This window comes from Mirounga angustirostris, unplaced genomic scaffold, assembly GCF_029215605.1.
Source record: "Mirounga angustirostris isolate CCGP_5_RB_7025 unplaced genomic scaffold, mMirAng1.0.hap1 SCAF_13, whole genome shotgun sequence".
Taxonomy (NCBI): domain Eukaryota; kingdom Metazoa; phylum Chordata; class Mammalia; order Carnivora; family Phocidae; genus Mirounga; species Mirounga angustirostris.
The window spans coordinates 55,231,917-55,254,960 of NW_026991721.1; the positions used below are offsets into that span (position 1 = coordinate 55,231,917).

Consider the following 23,044-nt stretch of genomic DNA (forward strand, 5'->3'; position numbering starts at 1 on the left):
TGTTTATTTCCTTTTTAAAACCTGCTTTTGGAAAGTATCTTAAGTACTTATTACCATTTAGATGTAAATCACTGTTTAAGTCACTTTTGAAATATTACCATTCCCAGAGGAATTTTTATTTAACAGGGATAAAAACTTTAAGCCCAATTTAATTCAAGAAGTATCTTTTGAGTGAGTCAAAACAAACAAAACACTGACCTATCTTTTAGGTCAGTCATTGTTTTTAGTATTGGGGTTGCAGTGATAAATAAGATACAGTCTTTGACCTTAAGGAATTCACTCTAGTAAAGGAAACTGACTCTAACGTAGATACAGTACAATTATGTCTGATATAAGCAACAGTGGAAGAACATTTTATCAAATGCCTGGTATATACTAGGCACTGTGTGAGATACCGAGGATACAAAAATCAACAAGAACCAATCCCTAGTCTCAGAGTTCACTGGGTGAGATAGACAATTATAATACTGAGTGATAAATTCTTTGATGGAATTAAATACCCAGAGCTTTGAGAACACAAAGGAAGTATTGTGTTTAAGGAATTGAAAATAGTTGGGTATGGTTAAATTATAAAGTACCAAGGATATTTATTATCTCTCCAAAAACATTTTGGGTATCAATAGAAAAACTGTCTTTCTACATGGCCCTGAAATCAAATGAAGTTTATTATCAACACAGCTCGTTATTATCCACTTTATTCACAAAACATTTCAGTGTGCCCACCTCATTTGAAGAACTTTAAACTATATTGAGTAAAGCCAAGGGCCAACTAGAAACTAAAAGAAGGGTTTCTGGTCACATAGCAATCTTTAGCCAAATTTCCAATGCCAGCAATACCATGTTTTCCTTTCCCTTTCTCATTGAGTAAACAAGATAGTCATTTTTTGGCTGAATCTCAAAGAGATTAAAAAGAAAAAAAAACATATGGGCACCTGGGTGGCTCAGTCAGTTAAGCATCTGCCTTCGGCTTGGGTTGTGATCGCCAGACCCTGGCTCCCTGCTCATCGGGAAGTCTGCTTCTCCCTCTCCCTCTGCTGCTTCCCCTGCTTGTGCTCTCTCTCTCTCTGTCAAATAAATAAAATCGTTTCAAAAAAATACAATGAATTCTGAATGAATATTGTGCAGCCATTATTTACATAGAATAAAGTTAATGTATATTAAGTGAAAACCAATTTCAAAACAGTATACAAAATTTTGCAAAAGAGGAGATGTATATATAAATACCTGTGTATTTATGCATAGATTTTAAAAAACTGTAACAGTATTCCTGGGTAGTAGCATTAATGGGTATATTAGTTTTCTGTTGCTGCATGACAAATTACCACAAATTTAATGAGTTAAAACAATATCCATTTATTAGCTCACAGTTCTGTGGGTTAGAAGTCCAACAAGGTATGGTTGGATTTTCTGTTTAAGGTATCCGATGTCGGTCAAGCTAAATTCTTATCTGGAAGCTCTGGGGAAAAAATGCATTTCCAAGTTCATTCTTGTTGACTGAATTCAGTTCCTTGCAGTCATAGGACTGAGGTCCCATTTCCTTGCTGACTATCAGCTCAAGCCACTCTTAGCTTCCTACAGGCCACTGCATCTCTTGCCATGTGGTCCCCTCAATCTTCAAGACAGCGATGATACATTAAATCTTTCTCATGCTTCAAATCTCTGATGTCATAACCTGCAAATAGCCAAAGAAAACTCTGCTTTTAAAAGGTTTGGGCGGGGCGCCTGGGTGGCTCGGTTGGTTGAGCGACTGCCTTCGGCTCAGGTCATGATCCTGGAGTCCCGGGATCGAGTCCCGCATCGGGCTCCCTGCTCAGCGGGGAGTCTGCTTCTCCCTCTGACCCTCCTCCCTCTCATGCTCTCTGTCTCTCATTCTCTCTCTCTCTCAAATAAATAAATAAAATCTTTAAAAAAAAAAAAGGTTTGGGCAACCAAAATGATCTCCCTGTCTTAAGGTTGACTGATTTGAAACTGTAATACTACATCTGTAAATCCCTTTAAAGCAGTACCTTTAGATGAGTGTTTGAATCAGAGAGAAGATATATGTACACTGGAGTTGGGAATCTTGGGGGGAACTGTCTTAGGATAGTTGGTTGATAGAATGGTTTATCTTTATTTTCTTCTGGTTTAGTTGTATTTTCACTGAACATATTATTTCAGGTCTTTTTTTTTTTTTTCCCCCACTTTGTAAGCTATATTTTGAACTCCTTGTACTAACAAATGTTAGATGTTTATGGATCTTCTTGGTTTCTTTTTTTTTTTCTTGGCCTAACCACCATATCATCATCATCTTCTCTTCCTTCTCCTCCTCCTCCTTCTTTCTTGAGAGGGAGTGCATGCGTGCATATGTATGCAGGGCAGGGGGCTGAGGGCTGGGGGAGCAAAGAGAGAATCCAAAGCAGTCTTCATGCCCAACACAGAGCCCAAGGTGGGGCTCCATCCACAACCCTGAGATCATGATCTGAGCAGAAACAAAGGGTTGGACATCCACCCAACCAACTGAGCCACCCAGGTGCCCCTATATCTTCTTTCTTTTCAGAAGCTATAAAACTCTTAAGAGAATAGACGGACACTTGGTGTCTAGTCTCAGTTACCTCCAAAGCAACTCTGGAACCTCAGGAAAAAAAATATTTCCCACAGTTCCTTGGAATAATGCCAGTGGCCCTAAGCTTTTAAAAAGATGTCCAAGAACTAAAGTGGGGTCATATAGTAGTATGGTGATTAAAATCATAGGATGTGGGGCGCCTAGCCGGTACAGTTGGTGGAGCATGAAACTCTTGATCTCAGGGTTGTGAGTTCGAACCCCACATTGGGTGTGGAGATTACTTAAAAAACTAAAATCTTTAAAAAAAATAACAAAATTATTGGCTGTGAAATCATTCTCGTTATACAGTGTGTATAACTTGGGCAAGTTACTTATCTTCTGTGCCTCAATTTTCTTCATCTGGAAGATGAAGGAAATAGTAGTATCCATCTCAGAGAATTGTTAGGAGGATTAAATGAGTGAATATATATAATATACGTAGAGTAGTGCCCAGCATGTGTTTAAGAGTTCAATAAATTATTATTGCTGTTATTGTTATTTTTACTCAGGAATGGGGTAAATTTTACTTATCAGAAAGTCTGAAGACTTCATCCTGACTTTTCTATTAACCTGCTGTATGATCTTAGATAAGTCATGGAAATTTTTTGGCATTTTTCATAAAAGTATAAATTTGGAATAGATTATCACTGTAGCTTCTAACAGTTTAGCTGGTATACTTGTTAGTGTTTTTTGGATAATAGTGACATTAACTATTACAAATAATAAAAGAATTCATTATGGTATCTGGATACAAAAATAATTATGTAGACGTTATTAACTTTAATATGTACAAAAACCCGTTGGAAGAGTCAGTGCATTCATGTAATGACTCCCATCACATAACAACTCTGGAGCGATTGACCTCCCTCCAGAATAGACTTCACTGCTGTAATGCCAACATTTAAAACAATCCCATCATAGAAGCTCAGTAAACATTTATTGTAAAGTGAGGGTCCTCAAGAAATTCTCAAGCTAGTGGGAAAAGCAGACAGGTAAGTCATTACAATATACTATGTTAAGTCCTGTCATAGAAGGAAAAGTGCTGAATATTGCAAGTGTTGCTGTTGGATTTTAGATTTTCCATGTTCTGCTTTTGCCTTCTACAGCTCTGTTAGAACAAGGCAATAAACTGCGTAATGCCATGGTGATTTCTACAATGAAATCAAGCCCAGATACTAGCATGTTGTTGGATGAGGTTCATCCTCCTATGAAGGAAGATTTTCTTAAAGCCTCAACACAGTAAGTTACAGGATAAACATGATTCCTAACAGTTCATTTCTTAATTGTTGCTAATGTATATTTTTTGTTAAGTTATAAATTTATTCAGCAAATAATTCTTTTTTTTTGCGGACAAGTATCCTTCCTTTATTTATTTATTTTTTTAATTTTCAGCAAATAATTCTTTTTTTTTTTTTTAAGATTTTATTTATTCATATGGGAGAGAGAGCACGAGAGGGGGGAGGGTCAGAGGGAGAAGCAGACTCCCTGCTGAGCAGGGAGCCCGATGCGGGACTCGATCCTGGGACTCCAGCATCATGACCTGAGCCGAAGGCAGTCGCTTAACCAACTGAGGCACCCAGGCGCCCTCAGCAAATAATTCTTAATGTGGTGGAAAGGAAGCCTAAACTGGAGTTTAGATACTCAAAATCTAGATGTACTGGCACTTGCTAAATGTGTAAATGGCTAAATTCTTTGCTCCCTGTGAACTGGCATGCTTATATGTATAATGGGGATATTCTCTCCTCTCTCTCTTACAGAAATGAAATTAGAGACTAAGGTAGAAAAGGGCTTTGTAAATTGTGAGATTTTATATATATTTAAGGTAGTTAAGTCGGAAGGATCTTAAGTGTTCCATGTTGAACCATCTCCATGTACTATCTCTTAGCTCAGTTAATTCTGATTTAGATTTTTCCTGTATGTTAGCCACTCAGAAAGTACTTTTCCACACCACAGAATCAAAGCCTTGTCTAGGAACCAGTTTAAAGACCACATAGAAGATCACCTCCTCCCTCCAACTGAGAATACATTTTGGAAACATGACACAAAAGATGATACCAGAGCTATACAGTTGCTATTGGGCAGGTAAGGACTTTTAACTATCTTTCTTCCTTTTAAATTCTTTCTTCAATTCATTGTGTGTGGTTTTTTTTAAAAATTTATTTAGGGGCGCCTGGGTGGCTCAGATGGTTAAGCGTCTGCCTTCAGCTCAGGTCATGATCCCGGGGTCCTGGGATCGAGTCCCACATCAGGCTCGCTGCTCAGTGCAGAGCCTGCTTCTCCTTCTCCCTCTGCCATTCCCTCTGCTTGTGCTCTTCTATCTCTCTGTCAAATAAATAAATAAAATCTTTAAAAAAAAAAAAGTATTTATTTATTTATTTGACAAAGAGAGACATAGTGAGAGAGGGAACACAAGCAGGGGGAGTGGGAGAGGGAGAAGCAGGCTTCCCGCTGAGCAGGGAGCCCATGCGGGACTCGATCCCAGGACCCTAAGTTGAAGGCAGACGCTTAATGACTGAGCCACCCAGGTGCCCCTCATTGTGTATATTGTTAACAGATTTATCTTCTGAAAGCAGCACTTCCATGGGGTAGCCAAATCATTCCCTTGGTTACTCATTGCATACTAAATAAAAATCACTATTTATTACCTACGAAGTAAAAATCTAGTCTTTAGCCTTTTATTCTTAGCTTCACTTACAGAATGGTCTCCAGCTCACCTTTCCATTCTTATCTCCCAGCTTTATCTCCAACACCATTATTAGGGTATAATTTTAAAAACTCAGATTTTAGGGGCTCCTGGGTGGCTTAGTCAATTAAGTGTCCAACTCTTGGTTTCGGCTCAGGTCATGATCTCAGGGTTGTGAGATCGAGCCCCCTGTTGGACTCCACCTCAGCAGGCAGTCTGCTTGAGATTCTTTCTCTCTCTCTTCCTCTGCTCCCTGCCCCCACACACACTCTCTCTCTCAAATAAATTAATTTTTAAAAAACCCTCAGATTTTAAGCAGACACATGTTAATTCAGGGTCTTACTATGTCTCTTATGTAACCTATGTTGCCTATGTAATTAGGCAGGAAAAAAAATAAAAGGGATCCAAATTGGAAAGGAAGAAGTACAACTATATTCACCAGATGACATGATCTGGCATGTAGAAAATCGTAAAGAATCCACTGAAAAATATTAGAACTAATAAATTCTGGAAGATGGCAGGATATAAGATCAATACAGAAAAATCAATTGTGTCTCTGTATACTTGCAATGAACAATCCAAAAATGCAATTAAGAAACAATTCCATTTATAATAGCAGTAATAAGAATAAAATACTTAGGAATAAATTTAACAAAAGAAGTGCAAAACATAAACTCTGCAACTGCAAAACATTATTAAAATAAATTTTAAAAGATGTAAATATGTAGAAAAATCCCATGTTCATGATTCAGTGCAATCCCTATTAGTATTGCAGCTGACTTCTTTGTAGAAATTAATAAAGAAATTGCAAGGGACCCAGAATAGCCCGAACAGTCTTGAAAAAGAGAAAAGTAGGGGGATTCACATTTCTCTATTTTATTTTTAAAGATTTATTTATTTATTGGGGAGGAGGGGCAGAGGGAGAGAATGGTCTTAAGCAGACTCCACACTAAGTGAGGAGCCAGATGCAGGGCTCGATCTTACTACCCTTACTACCCTGAGATCACAACCTGAGCCAAAACCAAGAGTTGTATGCTTAACTGACTGCACCACCCAGATGCCCCTGACACTTCCTTATTTTAAAACTTAGTACAAAGAAACAATAATCAAGTCCATTTGGTACTGACGTAAGGGCAGACATATAAATCAATGGAATAGAAATGAGTTTAGAAATAAACCTATGTCAGACAAACCATGAGACTCTGGACTCCAGGAAACAAACTGAGGGTTACAGAAGGGAGGGGGAGGGAGGGATGGGGTAGCTGGGTGATGGGTATTAAGAAGGGCACGTGTGGTAATGAGCACTGGGTGTTTTACACAACTAATGAATGAATGAATGAATCATTGAACACTACATCAAAAACTAATGATGTACTATATGTTGGCTAACTAAACATATAGAAGGAAGGAAGAGGAAGGAAGGAAGAGAAGGAACACAGAATGGGAGAAAATATTTGCCAATCTGATAAAGGATTTATATCTAGAGTATATAAAGAACTCATACAACTTAATAATTAAGCGACAAATCATTCAATTAAAAATATGGGCAAAGGATCTAAATAGAGATTTCTCCCAAGAAGATAGTGAAATGGCTCACATACACATGAAAAGATGTCAGCACCATTAGTTCTCAGGGAAATGCATATCAAAACCACAGTGAGATACCACGTCATAAGCACTGAGATGGCTTGAATCAAAAAATCAGTAAAATTGGTGAGGATGTGGAGAATTTGGAACCCTCATACACTGCTCACAGCAGTGTAAAATGGTGCAGCTACTTTGGAAAATAGTTCATCACTTCCTCAAACTGTTATATATATACTAGCAATTCAGCTCCTAGGTATACACCAAAGGGAAATGAAAACTAAATCCATGCAAAAATGTGTACATGAATTTCCATAGCAGCATTATTCATTATAGTTAAAAATGTTCATGAGACAATGAATGGGAAAGAAAAAAAGTGATATATCCATAAAATGTAATATTACTTGTCCAGAAAATGGAATAAAGTACTGATAACATGCTGTAGCATAGGTGAACATTGAAAACATGTTGAAAGAAAGAAGCTAGTCACAAAAGAGAACATGTTTTATGAGTCCATTTATATGAAACATACCAAATAGACAAATCTGTAGAAAAGAAAGCAGATTAGTGGGTTTTTCAGGGCTGGGTATGATGGGAGGGTAAGTGGTAATAACTAATGGGTAGAATTTCTTTTTGAGGTGATGAATATGTTTTTAAAGTGACTCTGGTGATAGTTGTTCAAATCTGCAAATACACAAAAAACTACTGAATTACTGACTTTAAATGAGTGAATTGTATCTTATGTGAATTATGTCTAAATGAAATTGTTTTTTAAAACTCCCAACACAGTACTATATAGTCAGGAGGGAACCCCCAAGTCCTGACTTCTTAAAGAGTGAAGGACTTGGACCCCATATTTAGTTCCTCAACTTTTAAGCCTCCCTCTAGAGATATGGGCTCCAAAAACACTTTGTTCTGAAAGCCAGTGGGGCTTGCATTCATGGGACTCAAAATAATACATACTTTCCCAGCTACTATTTGAGGGTTCAGCTTCCAATCAGCCTGCATCTAGGCACTGACTTTGATCCTCCTGTTTGGGACATTGGTGGGTCTTTGCATACCCTCAACTACTGGGAACAAAGGAGGAGGCTTGGACAATCAGAAAAGTTTATGAGGCAAGTAGGGGCTTGGGAGCCAGACTAATTGATGAGATTCATCTCCCACTGTCAAGAATAGAAACAGGTCAGGACTGTCTGTCAGGACATTATGACAGGACTGAGACAGGTGACTGTTTTGTCTAATATGTAGAATTCAACAGAGAAAGTCAAGGATAATGAAGAAACAAAAGAATATGTTCCAAACAAAAGGATAGAATAAATACCCAGAAACAGATCTCAATGAAGCAGAGATAAGTGGGTTACCTGACAGGGAATTAAAAATAACAGTCATAAAGATGTTCACTGAGGTTAGGAGAACAGTTACATGAACCAAGTGAGAATTTCAGCAAAGAAACAGAAAATTTTTTAAAGTACCAAACTAATCACAGAACTGAAGAACACAATAACTGACTGAAAAATTCAAGAGGGTTCAACAGCAGACTAGATCAATGGGAAGAAAGAATCAGCAAACTCAAAGACAAGGCAGTGGAATTCAGTCAGAGATACAAAAAGAAAAAAGAATGATAACATAAGGGACTTAGAAACCAAGAGATCAATATACACATTATAGGGGTCCCAGAAGAAGAAGGAGAGAGAGAGAAAGGGGCAAAAATATTCAAAGAAATAATGGCTGAAAATTTCCCTAACCTGGGGAAAGAAACAGACATCCAGATCCAGGAATCCCAGAGTTTTAAGTCAGATGAATCAAAGGAGACCCATACTGAGACACAATATAATTAAATTGTCAAAAGTTACAAGGAGAGAATCTTAAAAGTAAGGAGAGAAAAGCAGCTTGTTACTGACAGGGCACACTCCATAAGACTTTTAGCAGATTTTTCAGCAAAAACCCTACAAACTAGGGGCGCTTGGGTGGCTCAGTTGGTTAATCCAACTCGTGATTTCAATTAGCAATAATCGCGCCTCGGATAAACCTCATTGGCTACGATACTGCCACTGCGCAAAGCTCCAACTCGTGATTTCATCTTGGGTCATGATCTCAGAGTCATGAGATAGAGCCCAATGTCGGGCTTCATGCTCAGTGGGGAATCTGCTTGAGCTTCTCTCTCTCTCTCCCTTTGTGCCCCCCCCACCTCTCTCAAATAAATAGGTAAATCTTTAAAAGCAGTGGGATTATATATTTGAAAGTGCTGAAAGAAAAAGAACTGCCAACTAAGAATACTCTACCTGGCAAAGTTATTCTTCAGAATTGAAGGGAAGATAAAGAATTTTCCAGACACACAAAAGCTGAAGGACTTAATGACCGTTAGACTAACCTTACAAAAAACATTAAAGGAAGTTCTTCAAGCTGAAAAAAAGGGATGCTAAGTAGTAACAAGAAAACATACAAAATTCTAAAACTCATGGCTAAAGGGAAATATATAGTTAAATTGAGAATACTGTAATATTACAATGGCGGTGGGTAATTCACTTATAAATCTAATATGAAGGTTAAAAGACAAAGTATTAAAAATAAATACAACTAGGGGCGCCTGGGTGGCTCAGTCGTTAAGCGTCTGCCTTCAGCTCAGGTCATGATCCCAGGGTCCTGGAATCGAGCCCCGCATCGGGCTCCCTGCTTGGTGGGCATCCTGCTTCTCCCTCTCCCGCTCCCCCTGCTTGCGTTCCCTCTCTCACTGTGTCTCTCTCTGTCAAATATATAAATAAAATCTTTAAAAAAAAAAATACAGCTATAATAATTTGTTAATGGATACACAATATAAAGCTACAAACTGTAACATCAAAATTGAAAATGAGGTATGGGAGCTTTTATATGTGTTTTAGGTTATCACCCTAAAATAGGCTGTTATAAATATGTAAGCCTTATGGTAACCACAGAGCAAAAGTGTATAGTAAATATATAAAATATAAAGGAATTGAAACAGGCCACTACAGTGAATCATCAAATCATAAAGGAAGAGAGCAAGAAAGGAACTACAAATCAACCAGGAAGCAGTTAACAAAATGATAGTATTAAGTTCATGTCTATCAATATTGTTTTAAATGTAGGTGGACTAAAGTCTCCAACCAAAAGACAGAGTACTGAATGGATAAAAACACAAGACCCAACTATATGCTGCCTACAGGAGACTTTAAGGACTTATAGGCTCAAATTGAAGGGATGGATAGAGATACTCCGTGCAAGTGGAAACCAAAGGAGAGTTTGGGGTAGCTATTGTTACATCAGACAAATAGACTTTAAGCCAAAAACTGTAACAAGAGGTAAAGAAGGTCATGATATAATGATAGTTGGTCAATTCATCAAGAGGATATAACTGTAAATATTTATGCACCCACCACAGGAGCAGCTAAATACATAAAGCAAATGTTAGTAGATCTGAATGGAGAAATAACAGCAATACAATAATAGCAGGGAACTTTAATGTCCCACATCCCACAATGGATAGATCATCCAGACAGAAAATAAGGAAATACTGGACTTAAATGACACAAACCAGATGGACCTAATATATACATATACATACAGAGCTTTCCATCTAACAGCAGCAAAATACATATTTTTCTCAAGCACACATGGAACATTCTCTGTGATAAATCATATACTGGGCCATAAAACAGTTATTAATACATTTAAGGAGATTAAAATAGCAGGCATTTTTTTCTGACCACAGTAGTGTGAAATTAAAAATCAATTACAAAAAGAAAACTAGAAAATTTACAAATATGTGGAAATTAAACAACATGTTCCTGAACAACCAGTGGGTCAAAGAAGAAATCAAAAGGGAAATCAAAGTAACTTGAGACAGAGGAAACTGGAAACACAATATACCAAAAGTTATGGGATGCAGCAAAAGCAGGTCTATGAAGAAAATTTATAGCATAAACATGTACATTAAAAAACAAGAAAGATCTCGGGGCGCCTGGGTGGCTCAGTTGTTGGACGTCTGCCTTTGGCTCAGGTCATGTGGGATTGAGCCCCACATCGGGCTCTCTGCTCGGCGAGAAGCCTGCTTCTCCTTCTCCCACTCCCCCTGCTTGTGTTCCCTCTCTCGCTGTCTCTCTCTCAAATAAATAAATAAAAGCTTAAAAAAAAAACAAAAAACAAGAAAGATCTCAAGTTAAATAACTAAATTTATACCTCAAGGAACTTAGAGAAAGAACAAACTAAGCCCAAAGTTAGCGGAAGGAAGGAAAGAACAAAGATCAGAGTGGAAATAAATTAAATAGACTACAAAGACAATATAAAAGATCAATGAAACCAAGAGCTGGGTTTTTTTTTTTATAAACTGTTAGACTTACGAAGACAAAAAGAGAGGACTTAAAATTACAAATGAAATTGGAGACATTATAACTGATACCACAGAAATACAATCATAAGAAACTACCATGAAAAATTATATGCCAACAAATTGGAAAACCTAGAAGAAATTGATAAATTCCTGGAAGTAAACAACTATCAAAACTGAATCATGAAGAAACAGAAAACCTGAACAGACTTATTAAAGAGATTAAATGAGTAATCAAAAACCTCCTAGCAAACTGAAGTCTAAAACCAACCAGATGGCTCCACTAATGAATTCTACCAAACATTTAAAGAACTAGTACCAATCCTTCTCAAACTTTTCCAAAACATAGAAGGGAACACATCCAAACTCATTTCACAAGGCCAGCATTACCTTGCTACTAAAGCCAGACAAAGACACTACAAGAAAAGAAAATTATGGGCTAGTATCCCTGATGAACGTAGATGCAAAAGTCTTCAACAAAATAGCAAATACACTCAACAGTACATATACCATCGTAAGGAGAATTTGTTCCAGGGATGCAGGAATGGTTCAACATCCACAAATCAATAAATGTGATACACTGTATTAACAAAATGAAGGATAAAAGTCATATGATACTCTCAATAAATGCAGAAAAAGCTTTTGACAGAATTCAACACCCATTCATGATAAAACCTCTCAACAATCTAGGTATAAAAGCCATGTACCTCAGGCGGCTGGGTGGCTCAGTCAGTTAAGCGTCTCTTGGTTTGGGCTCAGGTCATGATCTCAGTCGGCTCCATGTTCCAAGTCTGCTCCTCTCCCCGCTCTCACTTTCTCTCTCTGGAAAAAATAAAATCTTTAAAAAAAAAAAAGCAGTGTACCTCAACATAACAGAGGCCATACGTGACTAGCCCACAACAAACATCATAGTTAATGATGAAACACTGAAAGCTTTTCCTGTAAGATCAGAAACAAAAGATGCTTGCTCTCACCACTTTTATTCAACATGGTCTTTTAATGTGCCATAGACAGTAGAATAAGTTCAAAGAAGTGTTAATTGAAAAACTGAACAGTGGAGATCTTCATAACTTTAAGTGTGTGCAGTGAAGGGGAAAAAAGAAGTAACTGAGTGAGGGGAACAATAAATAGCAAATGATATGTAAAATGCCAAGAAGTAGAGCTTCAAAAAGGAGCAGTGCTCAGGAGCTAGAGAAACCCTGTGGATTAGGAAGTTGTTAGTTGAGTTGTAGCAGTTAGGGAGTTGTTCTCACCTTTGAGAGAGAGATTTCTATAGATCAGTAGTTCTCAACTGAGGGGCAGTTCTCTTGTACTCCCAGCCCCATGGCACATTTTGTAATGTCTGGAGACATTTTGGGTTATCAAAATTGAAGAACTACTGGGATCAGATGAGTAGAGGGATCTAAAATGTACAGGATAGCTCCCAATGACCAAGAATTATCTGACCCACCACCTAAGTAGTGCTAAATTTGAGAAACCCTGCTATAGATAAAAAAAAAAAAAGTGAGGAAAGGAACATTTATTATGTTTGTTCCAGGAAACTTAGGAACAGGATCTAATTTGAAGGTAATAATTATGTGCTATTCTCTTGAGAAATTAAGGGGATGGGGCACCTGGCTGGCTCAGTTGAAAGAGCATGCGACTCTTGATCTCGGGGTCATGAGTCTGAGCCCCACACTGGGTGTAGAGATTACTCAAATAAATTTTTAAAAAAAGAAAAAAGGGGGAGAAAGTATAGTAGCTAGCATGAAAGGGAAGCAAAGTTGAAAGAATAACTGAAATGCTTAGCACGGTGCCTGGTACATATAATAAATATTGCTTTTATGATTAATAACATGTTCATTAAGAATTCAATAAGTTCATTTACAGATGTCTGTTCAGTACCAGTTATTTTAGGAGAAACAAAAATGAATGAAGTATACACATACTTGTATGCTTATATTCCTTATTAATTTACAAACTTTTTATAAGTAGGGTTTCTGTTTTACTCATTTCTGTATCACACATGGAATTAATCTTGCCATAAATAACCCTAAATACACATATTTTTGCTTAATGGAAGAAGGCATATTTATGAATTCTTCACAAAAACAGCATGAGCATTCAACTCATTGAATTATAGTTAATTCTTTACCTTCTTTTCCTCCTGCTAGACCATAAGCAGTGCAAGAGTAGAGCAAGTTAGTTTAACCATCTCTGTATCATTCAAGACCTAACACCATGCCTGGCACATAATAGGTGCCCAGAAAAGAAAAATGTTTGTTAAATAAATGAATGAGATCATAATCAGTGTCAGTAGTGTATTTTTGAATACTAGCTGTTGGCATCCCAGAGGAGGGAGAATATAATATGAAAATATCAGGTAGTCTTCTATCTAATGTGAGTCTTCTGCTTAACATATCTTCTTTCATGTCTAGAACTTTAGAAAGTTTTCAGTTAGAAAAATATAGCTCAACTGAAACTTCTTTTAATGTCCTTCTGCTTTGTTTTTCTTACCTCTACAGTGCTGAATTATCCCAAGGTCAGTACTGGAATGGGCTAGGCTCTCCTCCAGATTCCCCATCTCCTGGGAGTGATGTGTATTGTAGCAGTGAGCTGAATGATCCTCAGTATGACCAGAGTCTCCTGGAGAGCTTATTTTACACGGCACCTGTAAGTAATTGAATCTGCAGCTTTGGAAATTAGAGAACAAGACTATTAATAATATTATTAGGTGCAGGCATGTTACCACTTGCCAGACAGAAAGCTATCCATTTTACATATGTCATTTTACAGATGAGGAGACAGGCCTAGCAAGGTTAAGAATTTTAGGGGTGCCCGGCTGGCTCAGTTGGAACAGCATGCGACTCTTGATCTCAAGGTTGTGAGGTCTAGCCCCACATTGAGTATAGAGCTTACTAAAGAGAAAAAAAAAAAAAGTGTTTAGAGAGAAAGAGAGAGGATATAAAATGGGAATAGAAAGACCCGTCTAGAGAAGTAATTTGTGCACCACAAGGGATCTCATTTGAACTGATGAGAATTGATGTGGAAAAGTCATCATCAATAAGGCAAGCTAGCATATTGCAACCAGTCTGTGAAAGCCTTTGAATGTCAAGTGAGGAGAAATGACATGATCAAAATGGTGGTTAAGGAACGTTAATCCAGCAGTGATGTAGGGAGCTATTAGGGGAGAATACCTGAAAGCAGATAGGAAACCATTGGGTTATTGGAGGTGTGTAGGAGAGTGGCAGCAATGGGATTGGAAAGGAAGAGATGAATTTAAAAGATATTATGAATTATTAGGATTTCATGACTTCCTATTTTAAAAATCATCACTGATACTCTGTTACTTGTGGGATAAAAAGAAGAGAGAATTTACATTTATTACACATTTTTGATGTGCTAGGGAATTTACATGTAATCTGTTATTTTTGAGTACTGTGCCAAATGTTTTAAATTCATTATTTCATTTATTCTTTTTCTAGCCCTATAAGATATTGTTATCTTTTACATATGATATAAACGCTTATAGGTGTTAATTAATTATAATTAATGACATCATCTCATAAGCCTTAAGTATGGCATTAGAATCTGATCTTGACTTACTTCCCTAACCTTATCTCCCACATTTGCCCTTTACCCTTCAGTCATACTGATTGTCTCATCACTCCCCAAATATTCTAGCTCTTTTTTTATCTTTATATTTTTTGCTCATACTGATCCTTCTACTTTGAGTGTTGAAATACTTTTATACATCTGGTAAACTCTATTCTTCAAAAATCAATTGATCACCTCTGTGAAGAAACCATCCTAGACTTCCCCAAGCAGAATTTATTGCCTGGATGTCCACAGGATCCTGGGACATTCAGGCAATGTTGTAGGATACAGTTCCTCAAGAACAAGAACATGTCTGCATTATCTTTGTATTACCAGTACAACAAAGCCTGATGGATATTGAATACTCAGTGAGTACTTAGTGAATAAAGGAGTGAGTTTACAAATGGCACTAAGTAATCCCCCATGCTATTTGAACAAAATAATTTTAGAAAAGATTTGTTGATGGGAAGGAGTGAACCAATAGACCATGATGCAATGGAAAGATCAAGGAGTTAGAATGCACATGTCCTTCCCCAGGGTTTGATATTCTTAATATTGAATAACATCCACAGCTTAGAAATTCAGCATTATTAGCCTGTGTTTTTGGTTCCTAAAATTCTTAGCTTTCGAACCATCTAATATATTTACTCTAATTTCCTTCAGGCTGTGGACCCATTTAGATTTTGAATGCCTTGTCTATAACCATTTTTAAAAGCGGCCACTTAATAAAGAAAAACCTAAGAGCAAAAAGCTTTGTAATTTCACCTTGAAAAAGTTGTACTTCTTCCTTGAAGGACATTCTGATTGTGCTTATTTAACTATTAATTTGTTACCCTTGTCATAGGTCAATACAGTGTACACCCTGAGATGCTGAAAAAAGGGGGTGGAGGTGATAAACTTAAAATGACATTGGATTAGGGGCGCCTGGGTAGCTTAGTCGGTTAAGTGTCTGCCTTCGGCTCAGGTCATGGTCCTGGGGATCGAGCCCTGCATTTATTTCCCTGTTCAGGGGGGAGCCTGCTTCTCCCTCTCCCTCTGCCTGCCACTCCCCCTGCTTGTGTTCTCTCTCAAATAAATAAACAAAAAAATCTTTTTTAAAAAAATGACATTGGATTCCTATCTGCATTTATATTAGCAAGTTTTTTTTTTTTAATTTGAAACCAAATAAGTATAACACTGTCTTCTCTCTTTATTTTGCATTTTGTGATAGAAAGGGCTGATCAGTTGATTGTGGTAAGCTACCTTTTCTCTAAGTAAAATTTAATTACAAGGGACTTAACAACTGGTTCCCCATTAAGAAAATTTGTGACATAATAAACAGTTCATCTTAGCAAGAGTAAGAGTAGAATAAATCACTTAGTAGTATGGAGTGGTGAAAAAAGATGGAGTCTTTGCATCCATATAGTTAGGTGACATTGTACCATTTTGCCTCAAACTGTGGTAGAAAGATAGGCTTTGGAATCTGCCTTTGGTACTAGATACATAGTAGATAGTAAATAAGTAATGATTGTTATTATTGTTAAGAATTTGAAAGAAGAGTCTATTTTCATTTATTTTCTTTGAACCGAACTTGTAGGTTATTTTTATATACCAGGAGAAATGTGGGATTATCTCCCTGGCATCAGTTATCTCTTTAAAAGAATGATATATGTGCGGAGAAGAATTTGATTACTTTTAGAGAAATGTTTTCATTACCACTCTCCCTAAAGCAATTTTTTTTAAGTGCCTCTCTTTTTGTTTCTTCTCCCCATAGAAATCTGATAGCAGCATCAGTGACTTCTTCAGTGAAGATGATACTGTCCCTTCTAAAAAAATGAACAAGTCAAAAGCTCTTGCCAAATCTCCTAAGGTTGTGGAGTCAAATGATCTTAAGTTGAAGAAAAGGGCAGCGGGCAAGAAAAATAGGTGAGCCTCTCCATGATGGCTTATTTAGAGGCAAAAGCAAAGGAAGATTTTCACAAGATCTCCTAAAGTAAAAAGTAAATGATCTGTTTTTGCCCAACACTATCACCCTGGTTAAGTGAATTACAATAGTTCACTAAGTATTAAGTCTTTAAAAGTGTAATGATATGAAAAGATGGATACAATAAAATAGTTAAGAGAGAAAGCAGAATTCTAGGTTGAATGTGTGCTGTACTACACTGTAGAAAATACACATAAAGAAAGCAAATGGAAAAAAAAATGAAAAAAGAAATGAAAAAAAAGAAAAAAAAAAGAAAGCAAATGAAAAGGAATACACAGAAGTGATGATAGTAGTTATTTAAAGTAGTAGGTTAACTGAGGTGTAATGTCTGTAGCCCATGAAAGAAAACCTAATTCTGTAACATCAGTTTCTGTACTTACGTGGAGATAAGCCTTTAGATTGAAAAATGGTTTTACTTTTTTTTAAATTTCTTTCACTGTGGGTTAGGACCAGAATTCTGTTGATTAAAGTCATTTCTCAGTCCTTGATAACTTGTGAATTAAGATACTTGTTGCCCTTCCTCTTTCCTCTTCCTGCCTGTGCAAACTAGATCCTTTCATGTTGGGCCTTGGACTGTCTGTTTCACTGTCTATATGAACTCCTTTCAGAAATTTGGTTGAACAACAAATGATACCAGAAACTCCTGAAGATGCCCAAGTGATGACACTAAGTGTGGATAAATTGGCCCTTTTGGGTAGAACACATTCAGTCAGAATCATCATCGAAACAATGGGAGTTCCTCCAGATAGTCCTCAGATGACCTCTGGACAAAAAAGTTTTTCTGGCAGACCACCTAAGCTGACAGCAACAAAAAAGCGGTATGTCTCTTACATGGAAAAGCTAAATTTGACATTTCTGGAAAGTGTGTGGTGGTAATAGTAATAATAAAATAAATAATTATATAACATTTTATGATTTATAAAGTACTTTCATATGAATCAGTCAACAAAAATGTAGTGAATTCCTCCCTGGGTTTCAAGGCCAATACTAGGTAAGTGTGAGAATAAAGGAAATTGAGACCCTGACTCTGTTGTTACACACTTTACAGTCAGCACAAGACAGACACATTTAAAAGGCTGTAGGATGCAAAATAGATATTTTATATTAAAAATGCTGTGGAAAATTTGTAGACGTACTGTGATCATTTTCCATCTTTTACAAATATCAAATCATTGTTATATGCCCGAAACTAATATAATGTTATATGTCAATTATGTCTCAATAATAGATAGATAAATGGATAGAGTAAGTGAACTATGCGAGCGCAAGGAAGTTCTGCCTGATAGGATTGGTGAAGGCTTTCAAGAGAACAGATAGGTCCCCTGAGGATCTGAGGTGCTAAAAATAGGACCTTGAAAGATATGTAGGATTGATTAGATAATAAATACATTCATTTGTTATTTGATGTATGTTTTAATGACTTTTTTTGGTTTTGATTTTTAGCACCTTCTTCGTGGAATATCACTTTCCTGTGGGCTTTTCTAAAGGTGGATTGGGAAAGACAGCTTTGATCACCGAGGTTGTTCGACTCGCCTCCAGTAAAATTACAGATGGAAGTAAGAGAGAGACTAGTTTTCTGTTCCTTAGACATTTTTGCTGTGGAAGAATTTTTCAATCCCTAAATATTCATCTGATTTTTATGGTACCACAGAATCATAGAGTTAGAAAGAATTGTGAAGTGAATCTACTCTAATTCCTTTATTTTATAAGTGAGGACACTGGCCCAGAGGTGCTATGACTATCCTGATGCAGGGCAACAGGTCAGTAACATACCTGAGACTAAACTGTAAAACTCCTGATGCTTAGAGCATGTTCGCTCAACTATTGCCTTTTTTTTTTCCCCTTTTTTAAAACAACTTTATCAAGATATAATTCACATATTATACGATTGAACTCTTTAAAGTGTTTGTTGAACCCGTTGAAGAATTCCATGGTTTTTAGTATATACAAAGAGTTTGCAACCATCATGATCTAATTTTAGAACATTTTCATCCCCCCAAAAGAAATCCCTTATGCATTAGCATTCACTCTTCATTTTCCTGTCTCCACCCCCACCCACACTAAACAACCCCTAATCTATTTTCTGTCTATCATTTTACTCATTCTGGACATTTCCTATAAATGGAATCATTAAGTATGTGATTTTTGTAACTGGCTTCTTTGACTTACCATAATATTTTCAAATTTGATCTATGTTATGGCATGTTTCAGTACCTTTTTCCTTATTGTGGCTGTATAATATTTCATTGTATGGCTATACCACATTTGGTTATCCATTCATCAGCTGATGGGCATTTGGGTTGTTTCTCCTTTTTGGCTATTGTGGATAATGCTTTTATGAATATTTGTGTACACGTTTTTGTGCAGATATATGTTTTCATTTCCCTTGGGCATATACCTAACAGTGGAATTGCTAGGTCATATGGTAACTATATGTTTTAACTTTTTAAAGAACAGCCAGACAGTTTTCATCAGCTGCTCCACTATTTTACATTCTCAGCAGCAGTGTATGGAGGGTTCTAATTCTCCACCTCCTCACCAACCCTGGTTATCTTTCATTATTTTTTATTGTAGCCATCTTAGGGGTTATGAAGTAGTATCTCACTGTGGTTCTGATTTGCATTTCCCAATGACTAATGATGTTGAGTGTGTTTTCCTGTGCTTATTGTCCATTTGTATATCTTAGAGAAATGTCTGTTGGATTCTTTGCCCATTTTTAAGTTTTTATTACTGGGTTGTAAGAATTCTTTATACATCCTGCATATAAGGCCCTTATGAGTTACATATTCTGGATTTAAGACCCTTATGACTTACATATTCTGGATATGAGACCATTGTGAGAGCTATGATTCTGAAATATTTTCTCCCATTAATGGGCTGTCCTTTCACTTTCTTTTTTTTTTTTTTAAGATTCTATTTATTTGACAGAGAGAGACACAGTGAGAGAGGGAACACAAGCAGTGGGAGTGAGAGAGGGAGAAGCAGGCTCCCCGTTGAACAGGGAGCCCGATGAGGGGCTCGATCCTAGTACCCTGGGATCATGACCTGAGCTGAAGGCAGATGCTTAACGCCCCTGTCCTTTCACTTTCTAAATACTTTCATTTATAGCACAAATGTTTTAAATTTTGCTGTAGTCCAGCTTAGTTTTTCTTTTGTTGCATGTGCTTTTGGAATTATCCTTTTTTTCCTATTTGAAGTATTCCTGATACAAAAAAGTAAAAGGGTAATATAATAAACATTTATGTTCCTGTCATCCAAGGTTATATAACTTTCTAAAAGATTTTGTGAATTTCTTTGCCTTGGTTATCCAGTTTGATCTGTGAATCGTTCATCAGTGTTGAATTCCTTCTCTGGGAGGTAGTTTAAGGAGTAAAAGATATGGTCCTAATTCTCCTACGTGTAATTCAAGTAACTTTCCTGTAAATACAGCATGTTAACATTGGATTTTTAAATTTTTATTTTGCTTTGTTTTATTTTTTTAACTAGATATAATCCATTCCCTTGATTCAAAATCTTTGTAGGCAGTGTTGTAAATTTTATATTATTCCTAAGATATTTCATGCATATATAAGCAAATATGTTTATCCTTTTTTGCCTCCCATTTTTATCCAAGTATTAGTGTACCTTATGCACTGTTCTATACCTTGTCTTTAACAGTGTGTCTTAATAATTTTTTCATACCAGGACATAAAGAACTCAGTCTTCCAGTCCTTTATGACCACATAATATTCCCTTGTACGAATATGCCATAATTTAAACACCCCCTTTATTGATTAATATATTACTGTTTAGGTTGTTTTCAGTCTTACTGTTAAAAACAGTGCTTCAATACAAAAATTTTGCACATGCATCATTTCTCATTTGATCTGAGTATATCCAGTACAAACATTAAAATTACTTATTTGCTCTTTTTTTTTACATTTTTTAAATTTAAATTCAATTTAATTAATATATACTGTATTATTAATTTCAGAGGTTGAATTTAGTGATTCATCAGTTGCATATAACACCCAGTGCTCATTGAGGTACCCTCCTTAATGCCCATTACCAAGTTACCTCATCCCCCGGCCTCCTCTCCCCTCCAGCAGCCTTCAGTTTGTTTCCTAGAGTTAAGAGTCTCTCATGGTTTGTATCCCTCTCTGTTTTTATTTTATTTTATTTTTCCTTCCCTTCCCCTATGTTCATCTGTTGTGTTTCTTAAATCCTACATACGAGTGAAATCATATGATATTTGTCTTTCTCTTACTGACTTATTTCATTTAGCATAATACCCTCTAGTTCTATCCATGCCATTGCAAATGGCAAGATTTCATTCTTTTTAATGGCTAACATTCCAGTGTGTGTGTGTGTGTGTGTGTGTGTGTGTGTGTGTGTACACATACCACATCTTCTATTTTATCCATTATATCTGTCAATGGACATCTGGGCTCTTTCTGTATTTTGGCTATTGTGGACATTGCTGCTCTAAACATTGGGGTGCGTGTGCCCCTTCGAATCACTATGTTTGTATCCTTTGGATAAATGCCTAGTAGTGCAATTGCTGGGTCTTAGGGTAGCTCCATTTTTAACTTTTTGAGGAACCTCCTTACTGTCTTCTAGAGTGGTTGCACCAGTTTGCATTCCCACCAACAGTGTAAGAGAGTTCCCCTTTCTCCACATCCTTGCCATCTGTTTTTTTCCTGTGTTGTTAATTTTAGCCATTCTGACCAGTGTGGGGTGGTATCTCATTGTGGTTTTTTGTTTTTGTTTTTGTTTTGTTTTTTCTCATTGTGGTTTTGATTTGAAAATACTCTTAAAAACAGCACCTAAAGTAATTTAGTATACTTTTTTTTACTAGAATACACTGTTTCACTTTCCCCATCACCTTAAAGGAAGAATTGGGGCATTTAAAATTTTTCATATGTTTACTTCTGGCATATGCTTAAATCATTGACAGCAACAGAAGCTGCTCTGGAGGTTTGTTCAGAGCATTCAAGAATGTATAATTGATCCTGTTGGCTGAAAGTATGTTTAAGGAGCTTTAATATGCTTAAAACTTATCAAACCCCCAAATGCAAGGAAAAATGTTAGATCTTTTTCTCAGGCCTTCCCTTATATCTCCTTCTACCTGTGTGATATCTGATGAGTTTCTTAAAACTTCTTTGAGCCTCAGTTTCCCCATCTATAAAATTGAAATACAGCAAGGACACAGTTCTGATATGTATGAGTTTCAGTTAACATAGTACCTGTAAAGCAAGGACACAAGGGATTGATGTACAGTCAAATGGGACGATGAATGTAAAAACATTAAGCTCTAAAATACTATGTAACTAATAGTAGCTCACATTTACTGGGCAGTAAACTACATGCCAAGAACTCTACTCAGTGTTTTATATACATTAACCATTTCATTGATTTTCATACCACAACATAAAAAAACTCCGTCCTTTATGACTGTCTCACTCATAAAACACAGAACAATCAAGTAGCTTGTCTGAGATCATACAACTGGTTTACTAGTGAACTAGAATTTGAACCTAGAACATTTTTTTTAAGATTTTATTTATTTATTTATTGAGGTGGGGTGAGTGGGGGAAGGGGCCTAGGGAAAGGGAGAGAGAGAATCTTAAACAGGCTCCATACTCAGTGTGGAGCCTGACACAGGACTCAATCCCATGACCTTGAGATCATGACCTGAGCTGAAATTAAGTCAGATATTTAACCAGCTGAGCCACCCTGGTGCCCCTGAATCTAGAACATGTTTTATTCTAATTCATGTGCTCTTAATCTGTATTGCTTTTCAGTTATTATTATTGTTGTTGGCCACAGTGGTTGACTTCTCCCTGTGTCCTTCTGAAAAAGATCATATGGGAAGTGTGGAATAAGCATCAAGCCAGGAATTGGAAGACAGAGTTCTAGTTTTGTTTATACCACATACTAATTGTATGAGCTTAAGCAAAATCACTTTTTTCATCTGTGGGCCTCTTAACAATAACATAGTTTGGACTAGGTATTTTCAAGATAACCTTCCAACTCTTCTATTTTCCTCCCTTCCAACTCTTAAAAAAAAACTTCTCTGGGACATTGTTCAGCAATTTATTTATAATTTATCTTATTATTGCCTTAACTTGCTTTTAATGGTTAAAAAAAAAAAAAAGCCATGAGCTTAAGAAACAGAATTATGTGAGAAATACAGTTATATAGTACAAAAACGTACCTAGGTGGTGAGGAAAAATCTGAGTGAAATAGAGTTCTGTTTGTACAAAAAGGATTTTTCAGTATCTAAAGTGTGTTTTCATCTGTTACCTCAATCCTTCCAACACCAATGAGGTGTAG

General features: G+C 36.6%; 1 protein-coding gene and 1 pseudogene across 5 annotated transcripts in view; one reads left to right on the forward strand and one right to left on the reverse strand.

Annotated features, from left to right (window-relative positions):
• The window catches only part of C2CD3 (C2 domain containing 3 centriole elongation regulator), a 146,568-nt gene that overhangs the window by 26,299 nt on the left and 97,225 nt on the right, over positions 1-23,044 (forward strand). For 4 of the 5 annotated variants that reach the window (XM_064576936.1, XM_064576934.1, XM_064576932.1 and 1 more), the window contains exons 6-11: positions 3,688-3,820; positions 4,535-4,663; positions 13,695-13,842; positions 16,520-16,671; positions 17,338-17,547; positions 18,173-18,285. In XM_064576936.1, coding sequence (XP_064433006.1) covers positions 3,688-3,820; positions 4,535-4,663; positions 13,695-13,842; positions 16,520-16,671; positions 17,338-17,547; positions 18,173-18,285 — 885 coding nt within the window. The remainder of the gene's footprint in view (positions 1-3,687; positions 3,821-4,534; positions 4,664-13,694; positions 13,843-16,519; positions 16,672-17,337; positions 17,548-18,172; positions 18,286-23,044) is intronic. The other variant, XM_064576933.1, reaches the window with a different exon arrangement.
• On the reverse strand, positions 8,780-8,911 carry LOC123858163 (U4 spliceosomal RNA; annotated as a pseudogene).